Raw genomic sequence first — 18,555 nt, forward strand, 5'->3', positions numbered from 1 at the left:
AAATAATTTGCTTGTCCACCTATGGGGCATCTGTGGCATACAAACTGCCTTTGGGGTATCTATAGTTAGAGGTGAGCGTGACTGATTCACTGTTATGGTGGGTGACCCACAGTCATGGCGGAACCCGTAGATTGCTCTTTGATGTGTGAACATTGGGTTCCCTCAGGGTGTATGTTCAATACGTATGCTTCCTCTCTGTCCTACAGATCTCACACACCTTATAAAGACAGAAGTTCCTGTCCGGCCAGCTTTGGCTACAGTGGAGGAAGATGAAATGCATGAGAGGCAGAAGCGTTCTTTGGAGAACCTCAGGGATAAAAATGAGTTCCAACCATTGCAAGCCCAGTGCGATGACAGCCTGTGTCTAAATGGAGGAGTCTGTGTGATGGAGACAAACGGAGCAAGCTGCAGGTACAATAGATCATGGTTGTAGTTTGTAAGAGGTGGAAGAGATGGAATCTCATTGTTTGTTATGGACCTCAGTGGTAATGACTATACAAGTGAGACATTTTCTTTGAAGTTCTTGAATTGTGTGGAGTCCTTGAGCCAGTTTAGGAAGTTATGATGTAAAATTCTGTTCAACCAACAGGGCCACTATTACAGCTTCCATGGTGGTGGTCTTACAGCGTAACAATAATGGTCCAGACCCCTTACCAGCCCCAATAACCATGATACAAATAAGCTGCTGTATCTGACTTAAAGTTCTTTCTGGCCATATGACCTTGGTTTATGCTAGTGTTGTCATTTGGAGATGCTCCTGGGCCAGGGCTTAAAATACCCATGATTTGGAAATTCAATGTATACCCAATGTGGTCAGTCCAACCCAGATGGGTCTATGCACCATTGAAAGGATGCTCTACAATGTTAGACTGTCCCATCAGTGTATCTGAGGATCCTCTTGTGACACAATATGACAAGAACCAAAAGGTCCACCAGAAGACCACCTCATTTGAAGCGAATGTTGGAGCCAAACACCATTAAGGTCTATATCTTTTGAGGTGATACATAAATAACATATTAGAACTTATATGATGCATCCAGGGTAGATCCTCAGAATCATTTCATCTGTTGTCCCCAAGAAACCTTCATCCAATGGTGAAAATCTTAACTGTAGTCCTTGATACTTGCTTAAAGTAATTTCAGATATTCTTGTCCTCATAAGACATTACTGAGTCCATCACCCAAATTCACTAGAGGCCATGTGTGACATTGCTTGATTTCCTTTCTACTGTGGAGACCAAACAAGAGGGTTTAGTATATACTAAAAATGCTGATACCAGCACCCCGTCCTACCTGTATTTCACCGCAGGGGTGATGAAGCTCGCATGTGCCCTTATGTTATTTATTATTGTACTATAACATGCAGGCACTTATTGAATGATGTTGTGTTGCAGGTGCGCATCCAGCCAGGCATTCATGTACACCGGGGATCGTTGTGAGATCACGCAATTACATGGCAATATTATCGGAATGATGATTGGAGGGGTGGCTGGGACCATTGCTTTGACTATTGCAGTCCTTGCCATAATGAGCAGAAAATAAAAGCGGTGTATATGCATAAAATATGCATGTATGTAAATAAACAATAAATCATTAACCCCTTCACTACCAAGCCACGTGTCACTTTATGTGGTAATAACTTTAAAACGCTTTTACTTACCTAGGCCATTCTGAGACTGTTTTCTCGTCACATATTGTACTTCATGACAGTGGTAAAATTTAGTCAAAAATGTTCATTTTTATTTATACAAAAATACCAAATTTACGCAAAATTTTGAAAAATTTGCAAATTTCCAAGTTTCAATTTCTCTACTTTTATAATAGATAGTAATAACTTCAAAAATAGTTACTACTTTACATTCCCCATATGTCTACTTCATGTTTGGATAATTTCATGAATGCCACGTTAGAAGGCTTAGAAGCAAATTTCCAAAAACCCACTTTTTAAGGACCAGTTGAGGTCTAAAGTCACTTTGTGAGGCTTACATAATAGAAAACACCCAAAAAAGACTCCATTTTAGAAACTACACCCCTCAAGGTATACAAAACTGATTTTACAAACTTTGTTAACCTTTTAGGTGTTCCACAAGAATTTATGGAAAATTGAGATAAAATTTCAGAATTTCACTTTTTTGGCAGATTTTCCATTTTAATAATTTTTTTCCACTAACAAAGCATGGGTTAACAGCCAAACAAAACTCAATATTTATTGCCCTGATTCTGTAGTTTACAGAAACACCCCATATGTGGTTGTAAACTGCTGTACAGGCACACGGCAGGGTGCAGAAAGGAAGAAACGCCAAATGGTTTTTGGAAAGCAGATTTCACTGGGATAATTTTAAGCTGCCATGACACATTTGAAGAACCCCTGATGCACCCCTAGAGTGGAAACTCCAAAAAAATGATCCTATTTTTGGAAACTACACACCTCAAGGTATTCAAAATTGATTTTACTAACTTTGTGTCACGACTGTGACTGATCCAGACAGGTCTGGGAGGAGAAGGTCGCAGCGACTTGCTACTCGCGATAGCTTGTGAGTTTGCTCCGTGGTTCAGGGTATGTCATCTGGGTTTTGCCTTGTGAACCTTTTTGTCCTGACTGGGAGTTTGTAGGCATCCTTCTCAGGTGAGTCCTGTCTGCCACTCCCAGCTACTATATTAGTTTCAGTTTCACTTGCAGTCATTGCCAGATATAGTCCTTACTTCCAGTGCTACTCTGACCTTGGAAGGAGATCGTTTGATGGTGTTGCTGTGGAGCTCTTGTCCGGCGTGGACTGTCGTGTTTGGGATCGCCTTCTCTGCTCGTGACTGGATAAGTCTATCTGCTGTAGATTGTTTGTTGTTGTCTTCCCCTGTTGTTCTCCTAGACGTGAGTGATGGTGACTAGCGCTCCCATCGGCCTTTCCCCAGTCCAGTGTTAGGGCGACTGAGGGTGTAGGCATCCAACTCGCCGCACGGGTTCACACCCCGTCTAGGGTATCAGGGCAGACAGGTGCCAGCTTAGGGTGACTCAGGGGTGGCCATTCTATTTCCCATCCGTAGATAAGGGTCCCCCTTCCCCTCCGTCTGGTGCGACACGACTGCTGCTGGGATAGCGGTCGTGACAGTATATCTGGCCTTTTAAAAAAAAAAAAAAAAAAAAGTGACATTTCATTTTTTTTTTCTTTTTTGCTTGCTGTTTTGCTTTGTATTTTGTCTGTTCCACTATGGATCCAGTTTCGGTTTTGGCGAAACAATTACAGGGGTTATCCCTTGAAGTGGCAGGATTAAAAGCAACAGTGCTGCAGCAGCAATCCTTGGGTTCCACCGTTGCTACGGGAAACCAAGGTACTCCTGAGCCAAAAGTGGCTTTACCTGATAGGTTCTCAGGAGGGAGAGACCAATTTGTAACCTTCAGAGAAGCTTGCAAGTTGTTCTTCAGGTTACGCCCTAGATCCTCCGGCGGTGAGGAACAACGGGTGGGCATTGTAATTTCTCTCCTGCAAGGAGATCCGCAGGCTTGGGCTTTCTCCCTACCATCAGACTCTCCGGCCTTACGATCAGTGGAGGAGTTTTTTGAAGCCCTGGGTCTCGTATATGATGACCCGGACAGGGTCTCACTGGCTGAGTCTAAGCTGCGTAGACTTCGGCAAGAGAACCGGTCTGCTGAACTATATGGTTCCGAATTCCGTAGGTGGGCTACTGATACGTTATGGAACGACTCGGCCCTTAGGTTGTCTGAAAAATTAAAAGATGCGCTGGCGATATACGAGGTCCCTGGGTCTCTTGAGGCTGCTATGTCTCTGTCCATAAGAATCGACAGACGACTCAGGGAGAGACTATTAAATTTTACGGAGGCCTCTATAGGGCAGGGATCGGTCTGTTATGGTCCAGTCGAACCAATGCAAATAGGGGGCGCCACTAGACGGGTGAATCCTCCTAAATTCCGCCGTAGGTCAGAGGTTTGTTTTCGTTGTGGGGGGAGGGGTCATTTTGTAAAGGTTTGTCCCTCAGAACCCAAGAGACCACAAACAAAGGAGCCGCCGGAAAACTAGAGTCCCCAGACTGTGCGGAGGAGAACAGTCTGGGCGTATTCGTTTCCTCCATACGCATGTCTCAGTTTTTGTTGTCCGCTACCGTTGAGGCGGGCAATAAAACTGAGATCTGTTCCGTCTTTTTGGACAGTGGGGCGGGGGTCAACTTGGTGGATTCACGGTTTGCTCAGGCTCTGGGTTTTACTCCGGAACCGGTATGCAGAACTATTCCTGTTTTTGCCATCGACTCCTCCCCTCTTACTCAGAGAGAGTTAACTCAGATCATCCATAATATCCATCTGCAGGTAGGGGACCTCCATAAAGAGCATATCTCTTGTTATGTCCTGGACGGTCTTCCGGCTCCTATAGTATTGGGGCTTCCCTGGCTGGTGACTCACAATCCAGTGGTGGATTGGCAGGCCGGGGAGATTGTGGAGTGGGGTGAACGTTGTAAGGACAACTGCTTGAGTAGTAGGTGCTCTACACTCTCTGTAACATCTTTACCTGCCTTTCTGTCAGATTTTATGGATGTGTTCTCTGAGAAGGGTTGTCAGGGGTTACCACCTCATCGTCCATATGATTGCCCGATTAATCTATTACCTGGGGCAAAACTACCTAAAACCCGGTTATACAATCTTTCCGGCCCGGAGAGGAAGGCTATGAAAGATTATATTTCGGAGAGTTTGGCTAAGGGACACATCAGACCCTCTTCTTCACCTGTGGCTGCAGGGTTCTTTTTCGTTAAAAAGAAAGATGGGGACCTACGTCCTTGCCTGGATTTCCGGGAATTAAACCGGATAACTATCCGAGATCCCTATCCTCTTCCTCTCATTCCCGACCTCTTTAATCAGGTTGCTGGTGCTAAATGGTTCTCCAAAATGGATCTCAGAGGAGCCTATAACCTGGTTCGCATCAAAGAGGGGGATGAGTGGAAGACGGCTTTTAATACTCCGGAAGGGCATTATGAAAATCTGGTCATGCCATTTGGTCTTACTAATGCGCCTGCGGTATTCCAACATTTTGTCAACGATATTTTTAGTCACCTTATCGGGAGATTTGTTGTGATATATCTTGATGACATCCTGGTCTATTCCCCAGATCTGGATACACATAAGATCCATGTGAGACAAGTGCTGCAGATATTAAGGGCTAACAAATTGTTTGCTAAGTTAGAAAAATGTGTGTTCGCCGTAAAAGAACTGCCATTTCTGGGGTATGTGTTGTCAGATTCAGGTTTCCGCATGGATCCAGAGAAAGTCCGGGCGATTATAGACTGGGATCTGCCTGAGAACCTGAAGGCATTGCAACGCTTCCTGGGGTTTGCCAATTTTTATAGAAAGTTTATAAAGAACTATTCCTTGGTGGTCAAACCACTGACGGACATGACCCGAAAGGGATCCGATTTTTCCAAATGGTCACATGCAGCCAAAACTGCCTTTGCGTCTCTGAAGGAGAGGTTCATCTCGGCCCCTATTCTCGTACAGCCAGATGTCTCGCTTCCTTTTATTGTAGAGGTTGACGCATCAGAGGTGGGGGTGGGAGCGGTACTATCTCAGGGCCCGTCCCCTGGTGAATGGCGTCCGTGTGCTTTCTTTTCGAAGAAATTGTCTACTGCAGAAAGGAACTATGATATTGGCAACAGGGAACTTTTGGCTATTAAGTTGGCCTTTGAGGAGTGGCGTCATTTTTTGGAGGGGGCGGTTCATCCCCTGTCACGGTGATTACTGATCACAAAAACTTATTATATCTGGAGTCTGCTAAACGTCTTACCTCTAGACAGGCTCGGTGGTCGTTATTTTTTACTAGGTTTAATTTTGTAATAACCTATCGCCCGGGGGCAAAAAATACTAAGGCGGATGCATTGTCTCGTAGTTTTCCTGGAGGGGGTGATGTTGAGGTACCAGAGCCCATTTTGCAAAAGGGGGTGGTGGTCTCTGCATTACACTCAGGTTTGGAGGGGAGGGTGTTGGAAACCCAGGGGGACGCCCCGGCCTCCTGCCCCTCGGGTAAACTGTTTGTGCCAGAAAATTTACGACTGGAGATACTAAAAGAACACCATAACTCCACACTGGCAGGACACCCAGGTAGTAGGGCAACCTCTGAGTTAGTGTCTCGTCGGTTCTGGTGGCCTAAATGGCGCCAGGAGGTGTTGAATTTTGTGTCTGCATGTGCTACCTGTGCTCGTTCTAAGGTAGATCATACTCGTCCGGCAGGGCGTCTTTTACCTCTGGCCATCCCCAACAGGCCTTGGACGCACCTGTCAATGGATTTCATTACGGATCTACCAGTATCAGCGGGGAAGACTGTTATTCTGGTAGTTGTTGACAGATTCAGTAAAATGGTGCACTTTATTGCTCTTGCCGCATTGCCTAATGCTAACACACTGGCTCAGGTTTTTATTGACCACATCGTGAAGCTTCACGGGGTCCCTTCCGATATTGTTTCGGATCGTGGTACCCAATTCGTTTCTAAATTTTGGAAAGCTTTTTGTTCTCGTTTAGGGGTTCATCTGTCTTTTTCTTCATCTTTCCATCCACAGTCCAACGGTCAGACTGAACGTACCAATCAAAACCTAGAGACATATTTGAGATGCTTTGTTTCCGAAAATCAGGAGGAATGGTCATCTTATTTACCGTTAGCTGAGTTCGCCATTAATAATCGTCGTCAAGAATCCACTGATAAGTCACCATTTTTTGGTGCGTATGGTTTCCATCCTCAGTTTTGTACGTTTAGTGAGGGGGGGCCGTCTGGGATTCCCGAGGAGGAACGATTTGCGTCTTCACTTTCTTCAGTGTGACAGTGTGCAAGAAAGTTTGAAGAGAATTGGTGGTAGATACAAACGTGCGGCTGATAGGAAGCGCTCTAAAGGTCCGGACTTTGGGGTGAATGACTTGGTGTGGTTGTCTACCAGAAATATCAAGTTGAAGGTTCCCTCGTGGAAATTGGGTCCGAGATTTATTTGTCCTTATAGGGTAATTAAGATCATTAACCCGGTGGCTTTTCGTCTGGAGCTACCTCAGACTCTAAGGATCCATAATGTCTTCCACAGATCTCTGCTTAAGAGATATGTAGAACCTCCTGAACCATTGCCACTACCGCCTCCACCGGTGGTTGTTGATGGCAGTCTTGAGTTTCAGGTAGAAAAGATTGTTGATTCACGATATGTTCGCAGCTCTCTTCAGTACCTGGTGCACTGGAAAGGTTATGGTTCCGAAGAGAGAATGTGGGTTCCAGCATCAGAGATAAAAGCGGACAGACTCATTCGGGCTTTTCATAGCTCCCATCCGGAGAGGCCTGGTCTTGAGGGTCCAGGGGCCCCTCGTAGAAAGGGGGGTACTGTCACGACTGTGACTGATCCAGACAGGTCTGGGAGGAGAAGGTCGCAGCGACTTGCTACTCGCGATAGCTTGTGAGTTTGCTCCGTGGTTCAGGGTATGTCATCTGGGTTTTGCCTTGTGAACCTTTTTGTCCTGACTGGGAGTTTGTAGGCATCCTTCTCAGGTGAGTCCTGTCTGCCACTCCCAGCTACTATATTAGTTTCAGTTTCACTTGCAGTCATTGCCAGATATAGTCCTTACTTCCAGTGCTACTCTGACCTTGGAAGGAGATCGTTTGATGGTGTTGCTGTGGAGCTCTTGTCTGGCGTGGACTGTCGTGTTTGGGATCGCCTTCTCTGCTCGTGACTGGATAAGTCTATCTGCTGTAGATTGTTTGTTGTTGTCTTCCCCTGTTGTTCTCCTAGACGTGAGTGATGGTGACTAGCGCTCCCATCGGCCTTTCCCCAGTCCAGTGTTAGGGCGACTGAGGGTTTAGGCATCCAGCTCGCCGCACGGGTTCACACCCCGTCTAGGGTATCAGGGCAGACAGGTGCCAGCTTAGGGTGACTCAGGGGTGGCCATTCTATTTCCCATCCGTAGATAAGGGTCCCCCTTCCCCTCCGTCTGGTGCGACACGACTGCTGCTGGGATAGCGGTCGTGACACTTTGTTAACCCTTTAGGTGTTCCACAAGAATTTATGGAAAATAGAGATGAAATTTCAGAATTTCACATTTTTGGCAGATTTTCCATTTTAATAATTTTTTTTCCACTAACAAAGCAAGGGTTAACAGCCAAACAAAACTCAATATTTATTGCCCTGATTCCGTAGTTTACAGACCCCCCCCTTATGTGGTCGTAAACTGCTGTACGGGCACATGGCAGGGCGCAAAAGTAAAAAAACGCCATATGGTTTTTGGAAGGCAGATTTCACTGGGATAATTTTAAGCTGCCATGTCACATTTGAAGACCCCCTTATGCACCCCTAGAGTTGCTCTATATTATACTTTTTGTGAGGCAAGATAAAAAATAGCTGTTTTGGCACAGTTTTTATTTTATGTTATTTACAATGTCCATTTGACAGGTTAGATCACGTGGTATTTTTATATAGCAGGTTGTTACCGACGTGGCAATACCTAATATGTATACTTTTATTTATTTATTTATGTTTTACACAATAACAGTATTTTTGAATAAAAAAAAATCATGTTTTAGTGTCTCCATATTCTGAGAGGCCTAGTTTTTTTTTTTTTTAGGAGATTGTCTTAGGTACGGTCTCATTTTTTGCGGGATGAGATGACGGTTTGATTGGCACTATTTTGGGGTGCGTATGACTTTTTGATCGCTTGGTATTACACTTTTTGTGATGTAAGGTGACAAAAAAAATGGCGTTTTTTACACCGTTTTAATTTTATTTATTTTTTTACGGTGTTCATCCGAGGGGTTAGGTCATGTAATATTTTTATAGAGCAGGTCGTTACGGATGTGGCAATACCTAATATGTATACTTTTTTTTATTTATGTAAGTTTTACACAATGATATCATTTTTGAAACAAAAAAAATCATGTTTAAGTGTCTCCATAGTCTGAGAGCCATAGTTTTTTTCAGTTTTTGGGAGATTGTCTTAGGTAGGGTATCATTTTTGCAGGATGAGATGACGGTTAGATTGACACTATTTTTAGGTGCGTATGACTTTTTGATCGCTTGGTATTACACTTTTTGTGATGTAAGGTGACCAAAAAATTGCCTTTTTGACACTTTTTTTTTTTTTAAGTTGTTCACCTGAGGGGTTAGGTCATGTGGTATTTTTATAGAGTAGGTTGTTATGAACGCGGCGATACCCAATATGTATTTTTTTTTTTTTTACATTTAACACAATAAAAGCATTTTTGAAACAAAGAAAAACATGTTTTAGTGTCTCTATAGTCTGAGAGCCATAGTTTATTTTTTATTTTTGGGGCAATTGTCTTAGGTAGGGGCTAATTTTTTGTGGGATGAGGTTATGTTTAGATTGGTACTATTTTGGGGGGCATATACCTTTTTGATCGCTTGCTGTTGCACTTTTAGTTATGTAAGGTGACAAAAAAAATTGTTTCTTTAGCACAGTTTTTATTTTATTTTTTGACGGTGATCATCTGAGGGGTTAGGTCATGTGATATTTTTATAGAGCCGGTCGATATGGACGCGGCGATACCTAATATGTCTACTTTTTTTCCCTAATTATTAACATTTTTACACACAGCAGAACACCTCTGAAATGTCCCTTTTAATGCAGAAAAATCTAAATTCACATCCTTTTTAAAATCAAGTTGACTTGACTATCCCACAGAAATTCAGATTGTTGGTTGTTGATGTTTAAAGGGGTTATCCCCTGATTAATATAACAATGAAAACCAGGCATCATATAGTGCATGACAATCTCTAACAAAGCTAGAACCAGCCATGTACCTCACATGGATCCAGAGATCTCCACATTCATTGCTCCAATTGCCCTGCTGGATTTACTTCAGGCAGGCAGCTCAGGGGATGTGTCCTTCCTGCTGCAGCTCTGACCCTATCACAGCTCAGGGGATGTGTCCTTCCTGCTGCAGCTCTGACCCTATCACAGCTCAGGGGATGTGTCCTTCCTGCTGCAGCTCTCTCCCTATCACAGCTGAGGGGGGTATCCTTTCTACTGCAGCTCTCTTCCGATCACAGCTCCTCTCTTTTCCATGGGCCATGTCTTGTATTTCAGTTTATGTCCATTAAAATTAATGGGAATGAGGTGAAATATCATACTAAGCCCATAGACAACAGTGGTGCTGTATATGGGATACAAATCAGATTCTTATCTAATCCCAGAATTGAATGAAAGTAAAAAGAAAACAGATTAGAAAAGGTCACCCTCCATTCTTTGGCACATGAACCCCCTCCTCCTGATGCCCCAACAGTGTTATCCTCCTACTACCCCCAATACTGTGTCCGCTCTGCCCCCCAATGCCCACAAATACTGTACTGCAGAAATAACAGTGCCAAACAGATAACTCCCCCATAGTAATCACCCAGACTGCCCTCATTAGTAATAGTGCCCCCTACAATGATAATGTTCCTTGAGAGTGCCCCCTTTAGTGGTAGTGCCCTCCATATTGTTTCCAATAATTATTATGCCCACCCCCTCAGTACCACCAGTGGCAACAATGGTCCATAGTGCCCAAGCTCCCCAAAGTGCCCCCAGTCACTTTACAGTTATTTTTGTAATAGAAATGTATGACTTCAGTAATTAAAGTATATTACAAAAATGATCAGTATCTCCACTCCTACACATCACAGAAAAAAAAAAAGGAATGATAGTTACGTGATCGGATATATAGGTCTCTATAAAATCAGTGGTGGTCCAAGATCACAAATTACATTTGATCTTCTCACCTGCACCTGTGACACATAAAGAGATCATGTTGGAAGCCTTTAACTAACCTGTAATGTCCCAGGAGCCTGCAGAACAGAACAACGTGGCCAGGTTTTTCCTCTGGTTTCATGCAAAAGTATTTAAAGTGAACAAATATTTAGAGTGTTGGGCGAGATCAGATCATTTCCATACAAGAACATCCAGCTCTGCAGGGAACCAAGTCTGGAACATGCAAGGTAAAACCAAAGTAAATTTACTTTATGTTTATACAAATAGTTGTTAGGAAAGTGTGTCCTCAATGTATACAGGGAGTGCAGAATTATTAGGCAAGTTGTATTTTTGAGGATTAATTTTATTATTGAACAACAACCATGTTCTCAATGAACCCAAAAAACTCATTAATATCAAAGCTGAATATTTTTGGAAGTAGTTTTTAGTTTGTTTTTAGTTTTAGCTATTTTAGGGGGATATCTGTGTGTGCAGGTGACTATTACTGTGCATAATTATTAGGCAACTTAACAAAAAACAAATATATACCCATTTCAATTATTTATTTTTACCAGTGAAACCAATATAACATCTCAACATTCACAAATATACATTTCTGACATTCAAAAACAAAACAAAAACAAATCAGTGACCAATATAGCCACCTTTCTTTGCAAGGACACTCAAAAGCCTGCCATCCATGGATTCTGTCAGTGTTTTGATCTGTTCACCATCAACATTGCGTGCAGCAGCAACCACAGCCTCCCAGACACTGTTCAGAGAGGTGTACTGTTTTCCCTCCTTGTAAATCTCACATTTGATGATGGACCACAGGTTCTCAATGGGGTTCAGATCAGGTGAACAAGGAGGCCATGTCATTAGATTTTCTTCTTTTATACCCTTTCTTGCCAGCCACGCTGTGGAGTACTTGGACGCGTGTGATGGAGCATTGTCCTGCATGAAAATCATGTTTTTCTTGAAGGATGCAGACTTCTTCCTGTACCACTGCTTGAAGAAGGTGTCTTCCAGAAACTGGCAGTAGGACTGGGAGTTGAGCTTGATTCCATCCTCAACCCGAAAAGGGCCCACAAGCTCATCTTTGATGATACCAGCCCAAACCAGTACTCCACCTCCACCTTGCTGGCGTCTGAGTCGGACTGGAGCTCTCTGCCCTTTACCAATCCAGCCACGGGCCCATCCATCTGGCCCATCAAGACTCACTCTCATTTCATCAGTCCATAAAACCTTAGAAAAATCAGTCTTGAGATATTTCTTGGCCCAGTCTTGACGTTTCAGCTTGTGTGTCTTGTTCAGTGGTAGTCGTCTTTCAGCCTTTCTTACCTTGGCCATGTCTCTGAGTATTGCACACCTTGTGCTTTTGGGCACTCCAGTGATGTTGCAGCTCTGAAATATGGCCAAACTGGTGGCAAGTGGCATCTTGGCAGCTGCACGCTTGACTTTTCTCAGTTCATGGGCAGTTATTTTGCGCCTTGGTTTTTCCACACGCTTCTTGCGACCCTGTTGACTATTTTGAATGAAACGCTTGATTGTTCGATGATCACGCTTCAGAAGCTTTGCAATTTTAAGAGTGCTGCATCCCTCTGCAAGATATCTCACTATTTTTGACTTTTCTGAGCCTGTCAAGTCCTTCTTTTGACCCATTTTGCCAAAGGAAAGGAAGTTGCCTAATAATTATGCACACCTAATATAGGGTGTTGATGTCATTAGACCACACCCCTTCTCATTACAGAGATGCACATCACCTAATATGCTTAATTGGTAGTAGGCTTTCAAGCCTATACAGCTTGGAGTAAGACAACATGCATAAAGAGGATGATGTGGTCAAAATACTCATTTGCCTAATAATTCTGCACACAGTGTATGTATGTAAATGTGATAAAGAATAATAAAGGTGCACATTGTATTGAGAGATTGATAGATAATAGATAGATGATAGATATGAGATAGATAGAAAAAAAAAGAGCAGCACACTAATCAACGGGTGCAATCCCTCCAAAAGACCGACAACCAGGGTCTACTTGAATATATTAAGTAAAAGAAGGCAGCACTCCAACAGTTCAGTGAAAAACAACCATCCATTGAATCCATAGAATATAAGAAGATGATAGATAGATAATAAATAGATGATAGCTATTAGGTAGATAAATAGATAGATAGATAGATAGATAGATAGATAGATAGATAGATAGATAGATAGATAGATAGATAGATAGATAGATAGATAGATAATGTCAATACACACAGGACATCACAGCTTTATGTGTACCATGCTGACCCCTGTCCACCACGGAAAGTGCCTACAATGGGCTCATGATCATCAGAGCTTGAGCATGGAGCAATGGAAGAAGGTGGCTAGGTCTGAGAGAGAATAAATTACACCAGGATGCACTATGGAAAGACAAGCTGGTGAAAGCAATGTCAAACTCTGGGCAATGTTGTGCTAGGAAACTCTGGATCCTAACAACATGTGGATGTCCCACCTACCTAAACAGTGTAGATACAAGTATCCCCCCACCACCACCACCTTTGCGGCAGCAGTATTCCGTAATGACGGTGGTTAGGAAAATGCCCAACCACGCTTCAGAAATTGTTCAGAAATGGTTTGAGGATAAAGAGTTTGAGGACTTAGCCTCCAAATTTCTCACATCTCAGACAATACCTTGCAATTTGTAGGACTTAGGCTACATTCACACAAACATGAAGAATGGGCGTTATTGTAACGTTCGTCACACGGACATTTTTGGAGCTAGTTTAGGTCAATTGGGTTATTCACATGGCCATTCTCGTGTGCATGTAGCCTTTAAGGATCTGCTGCTATCGTCATGGTGCCATTTATCCCAGGACACCTTCAGAAGACTTGTGGAGTCCCTGCCTCAAAGGGAAAACTTCACAATATTATTGCACTGGGAACTAGCTATAAGATGGTCCATGGATAATAAATGTGTGAAATACAGGAACCATCTCTCTTACTCCATGTACTATTGTAGAAACCTGAGCCTTAGGCACTCCAAGCAGTAAACAGAGATAAATAATAAGCAACAGAATAACAGCAGCTTGCTGATGGTTTCTAGATAAAAATATTTTTTTTTATTGCAAAATTAAAGATTTTCAAAGATGACACTGTCCATACACTATATATAATTTTAGCTTTATTTGAGTTATTTTACAGGTAAGTGGAGGAGTGGAGCTGACACAGCACAGGTCACCCAGTTACCATCATTTCTTCTTCTTTATTGAGACCATCTTGCCGGGGGCTTCAGAAGTGGACATAGTGGTTGTGGTTGTGGATGTTGTCTGTTAATAATAATGATAATAATAATAACAATAATAATAATAATAATAATAATAATGGTAAAAAAGATATTCCTTCCTAGGTTACATATTAGTAATGGTCACATAAAGCATGCTCTTTACTCCAGTAATATTCCAATACACTGCCATCCTTAGGATGAGTATAAGAATTTCTTGACTTTTGAGCATCTGGTTACCTGATATCTCTGTAAGGGCTCATGCACAAAAAACAGATCCGCCAAAAATACGGATGACATCCGTGTGCATTCTGTATTTTGCGGAACGGAACAGCCGGCCACTAATAGAACAGTACTATCCCTTGTCCATGATGTGGACAATAATAGGACATGTTCTATTATTTTGCAGAACGGACATACGGAAATGGAATGCACACGGAGTAACTTTAGTTTTTTTTGCGGATCCATTAAAATTAATGGTTCCGCACACGGTCCGCAAAAAAAAACGGAACGGACACGGAAAGAAAATACGTTAGTTTGCATGAGCCCTGAGTCAAGATTTTTCTTTGGTGCAGCTAAAAAGCTTGTAGAGGATTAGAAAAACATGGCTGCTTTCTTCCAAAAAGGATTGTCGAGACTGGATACTATGGTAACAACCCCTCAGCTGTTAGAGATATTAGGTCTGCACAGAGTTTTTCCTATGAAATTGGTCATATGGTCAGATAAGGACTAATGAGTGGTGAGTAGTTATAATCTAGAGAATATAGTAGAGCTACCGTACCTAAGAAACGAGTTTGCCAGTTGTCAGCAGACGGTACAGGACAGTACAGGTATCAGTACCGACAGTATCAGGACAGTACAGGTATTAGTACAGACAGTATCAGGACAGTACAGGTAATACTGCCATCAGTTGCCCGGCAGTCTTGTCTACAGATGGGGCCCCAGCAGTCTGTCTACATGTACATGCAACGGATGAGTTTTGCAGCAAGTTTGGTAATAATAAAACAAATAATAGTAAAGCGTGAGACTCACAGATGAAGATCTCCTGTTGAAGAGCACGTCCCGCACCTAAATGTAGATTAAACAACAGTTACATTGGATTACTGATATCAGTGCTACATGTAGGAATTGCACTTTGTCAAATTACCGTATGTACAGTACAGACCAAAAGTTTGGACACACCTTCTTATTCAAAGAGTTTTCTTTATTTTCATGACTATAAAGGCATCAAAATTATGAATTAACACATGTGAAATTATATACATAACAAACAAGTGTGAAACAACTGAAAATATGTCATATTCTAGGTTCTTCAAAGTAGCCACCTTTTGCTTTGATTACTGCTTTGCACACTCTTGGCATTCTCTTGATGAGCTTCAAGAGGTAGTCCCCTGAAATGGTCTTCCAACAGTCTTGAAGGAGTTCCCAGAGATGCTTAGCACTTGTTGGCCCTTTTGCCTTCACTCTGCGGTCCAGCTCACCCCAAACCATCTCGATTGGGTTCAGGTCCGGTGACTGTGGAGGCCAGGTCATCTGGCGCAGCACCCCATCACTCTCCTTCATGGTCAAATAGCCCTTACTTTCAAAGTTTTCCCAATTTTTCGGCTGACTGACTAACCTTCATTTCTTAAAGTAATGATGGCCACTCGTTTTTCTTTACTTAGCTGCTTTTTTCTTGCCATAATACAAATTCTAACAATCTATTCAGTAGGACTATCAGCTGTGTATCCACCTGACTTCTCCTCAACGCAACTGATGGTCCCAACCCCATTTATAAGGCAAGAAATCCCACTTATTAAACCTGACAGGGCACACCTGTGAAGTGAAAACCATTTCAGGGGACTACCTCTTGAAGCTCATCAAGAGAATGCCAAGAGTGTGCAAAGCAGTAATCAAAGCAAAAGGTGGCTACTTTGAAGAACCTAGAATATGACATATTTTCAGTTGTTTCACACTTGTTTCTTATGTATATAATTCCACATGTGTTAATTCATAATTTTGATACCTTCAGTGTGAATCTACAATTTTCATAGTCATGAAAATAAAGAAAACTCTTTGAATGAGAAGGTGTGTCCAAACTTTTGGTCTGTACTGTACATCAGACACATTTGTAGGATATCAGCTATTTTCTTGATGTTTGATGCAAGACAGAAACCCCTTTAAGGGGCATTATGTTTTAGATTTGATAATTTGAGGCAAAATATCTACTTTTTACATATACACCCTGGTGTAAATTGTATGGAACCTATTACAAGGTGGAATAGAAAACATCACACCTTGGAGAATTATCATATAGATTCCCACTATAGTGCATTGGGGCCACCAGAGGAAAGGATTTTAATGGCTCTACATAGAACTGATCCAATTTTAAGTGCAAACTTTGTGGTACTATTGCATACGCACAGGGGTGCACCACCAATGAGGCTAGGTGAGGCAATTGCCTCAGGCGGCAAGACCTAGAGACAAGCGGGGGCTGTGGGAATATCTCTCTATATTGAACTGTATCACAGTATGCCTTAAACAGTAGGGCTGAAGGGGTTGGGCGCCATTTCAATCTTCGCCTCAGGCAGCAGAAAGGCCAGGTGCACCCCTTCACTTGCAGATCAAATGACTGATGGGTTTATTGTGAGGACAGGGTTGGACCCTACCACCAAATTATCATAGGATGCTCCAGAAGGCCAAGACTATGACACAAAAATGGACTTAAAAGGTCCAACAGAAGACAACCCCATTTGGAAGTCACTTCAGAGCCATTCATTTACCATAAGGGTGTATTTCTTATGGGGCGATCACGTTAACCTTATTAGATGTTATTGATGATATGTCCCATGTGTACAATAAAATAGTAAAAAAATGGCCAAGGAGAGAAAAAGGCGCTCATTGGGTAAATAAGTTAAAAGCCGAGCCTCCAAAGTAACAGGAAGAGTGGTACTGCTCACCTGTTGTTGTTGTTGCACCTATTGTTCGGTGCAACTGAGCTGGAGGTGAATAGGAGTGATTACGTCTCACTGGTTGATGCTACTGATTCTGTCCGCGTTCCCCTTTGGCGGCGGCCAAGCCACCATCTGGGTCGATGAATAGGGTATATTTCCACTGGACCGGGTTTTTTTATTATTGTTACAGTGACCAGTCACTGTAACAATAATAAAAAAAACTATTGGTTTATAAAAATACACTGGTTGCGTTTTTGCGCCTACGGTCCACCCCTCCACTCGACCCCCGCTCCAGTGGAAATATACCCTATCCATGTGTACAATGACAGCAATATGCATATATCAAGGGGAGAAAAACGGAACTGGATCACACATCCACAATGCTATACTTAGATCTAATTAAACTCGCTTCTCAGCGCAATATTAAAGTGTACAGCCCCCTATACTGCATGCTGTACAAGAGGCATTAGTGTACGTTTTGATCAAAAGGAATAAGCCCACTCACCACGTCAAGGTTGCCTCTGTTTTTGTGGCGCTGTGTTGGTGGGTTGGTGGGACCCAGTGCAATGGGTGGCATTGTCAGACTGCAGGGTTGCTGTTTGACTCCTGGGTCCTGCCACCTACTAGAGCAGTGCCGTTTTGTCACAGCATTGTGCTGCGCCTTTTTGTCAGAGTAGGTCCCACTCAAAGAGGCAACCTTGGCGTGGTGAGTGGGCTTATGCCTTTTGATCAAAATGTACACTAATGCGTCTTTTACATCATGCAGTATAAGGGGTTGTACACTTTTATATTGCGCTGAGAAGCGAGTTCAATTAGATCTAAGCATAGCATTGTGGATGTGCGATCCAGTTCTGTTTTTCTCCCCTTGATATATGCGATGACAGCAATATGCTTATGATGCAATTAAAAGTGGGTGTTGCATGTTCTGTACAGATGGAAGGTAGACCTAACCATCATGTCCTCTGGCAAGCTCAAGAAACCCCAGGGAAAGGCTGTCTAACTAGACCTTAAAGGCTATGGACAGCTACAGGGCAATTTTCTTTTCGGATTGTATTTTACTAATTTTAGGCTAAAATCATTTTGTACAATTTGTCTTCATTAAAAATGTTCAGCTGTTTTTGACATACAAGGGTTAAAAATCAGTCTGCAAGCTGCCAGATGAATCCCATCATCTGATAGCCCAAACTGATAACAATATGGCTTAAATAAGTGTTTATGAGGTCAAGAGATCAGAGATATGAGTTACACATGAGATGTCAGGTGAAGAGAATTAAAGAAAACACTGTGACAGCTTTCAAACAGACTGATTTTTAACCCTGGTAGCTCAGAAACATGTGAATGTTTTTAATTAAGACCAAATGAAAAAATGATTTCTAGCCTAAAATGAGGAAAATACAATCTTAAAAAAAAAGGTGTACATAGCCTTTGAAGACTTTTTTGTAACTGGACCTCCGACCAAGACACGCGCGCGGGGGGGGCGCAGGGGAGAGGGGGCGGGTTGGCAATTTCTCCAGGTCAATCCAAGTCTGAAACTACAGTGTGTTTAAAGGGACACTGACAGGCCCAATAAGCATATTTAGGTTATTTTTTTTATATATATGACAGTACAGGTCTACAGCATATAAGTATACCCCCTGTCCACCTTATAAAT

At 42.5% G+C, this 18,555-nt stretch overlaps 2 protein-coding genes across 2 annotated transcripts in view; one reads left to right on the forward strand and one right to left on the reverse strand.

The window, feature by feature from the left end:
• MEP1A (meprin A subunit alpha) overlaps positions 1 to 1,599 on the forward strand; it is a 64,003-nt gene extending 62,404 nt beyond the window's left edge. Inside the window, exons 13-14 of the mRNA XM_040430967.1 lie at positions 207 to 411; positions 1,395 to 1,599. Coding sequence (XP_040286901.1) covers positions 207 to 411; positions 1,395 to 1,542 — 353 coding nt within the window. The 3' untranslated portion in view covers positions 1,543 to 1,599. The remainder of the gene's footprint in view (positions 1 to 206; positions 412 to 1,394) is intronic.
• A 9,295-nt stretch (positions 1,600 to 10,894) lies between these two features.
• Positions 10,895 to 18,555, reverse strand: part of LOC120998980 (adhesion G-protein coupled receptor F3-like) — a 38,989-nt gene continuing 31,328 nt past the window's right edge. Inside the window, exon 16 of the mRNA XM_040429857.1 lies at positions 10,895 to 10,936. Coding sequence (XP_040285791.1) covers positions 10,895 to 10,936 — 42 coding nt within the window. The remainder of the gene's footprint in view (positions 10,937 to 18,555) is intronic.

Source organism: Bufo bufo, chromosome 4 (assembly GCF_905171765.1).
Source record: "Bufo bufo chromosome 4, aBufBuf1.1, whole genome shotgun sequence".
Classification (NCBI taxonomy): Eukaryota; Metazoa; Chordata; class Amphibia; order Anura; family Bufonidae; genus Bufo; species Bufo bufo.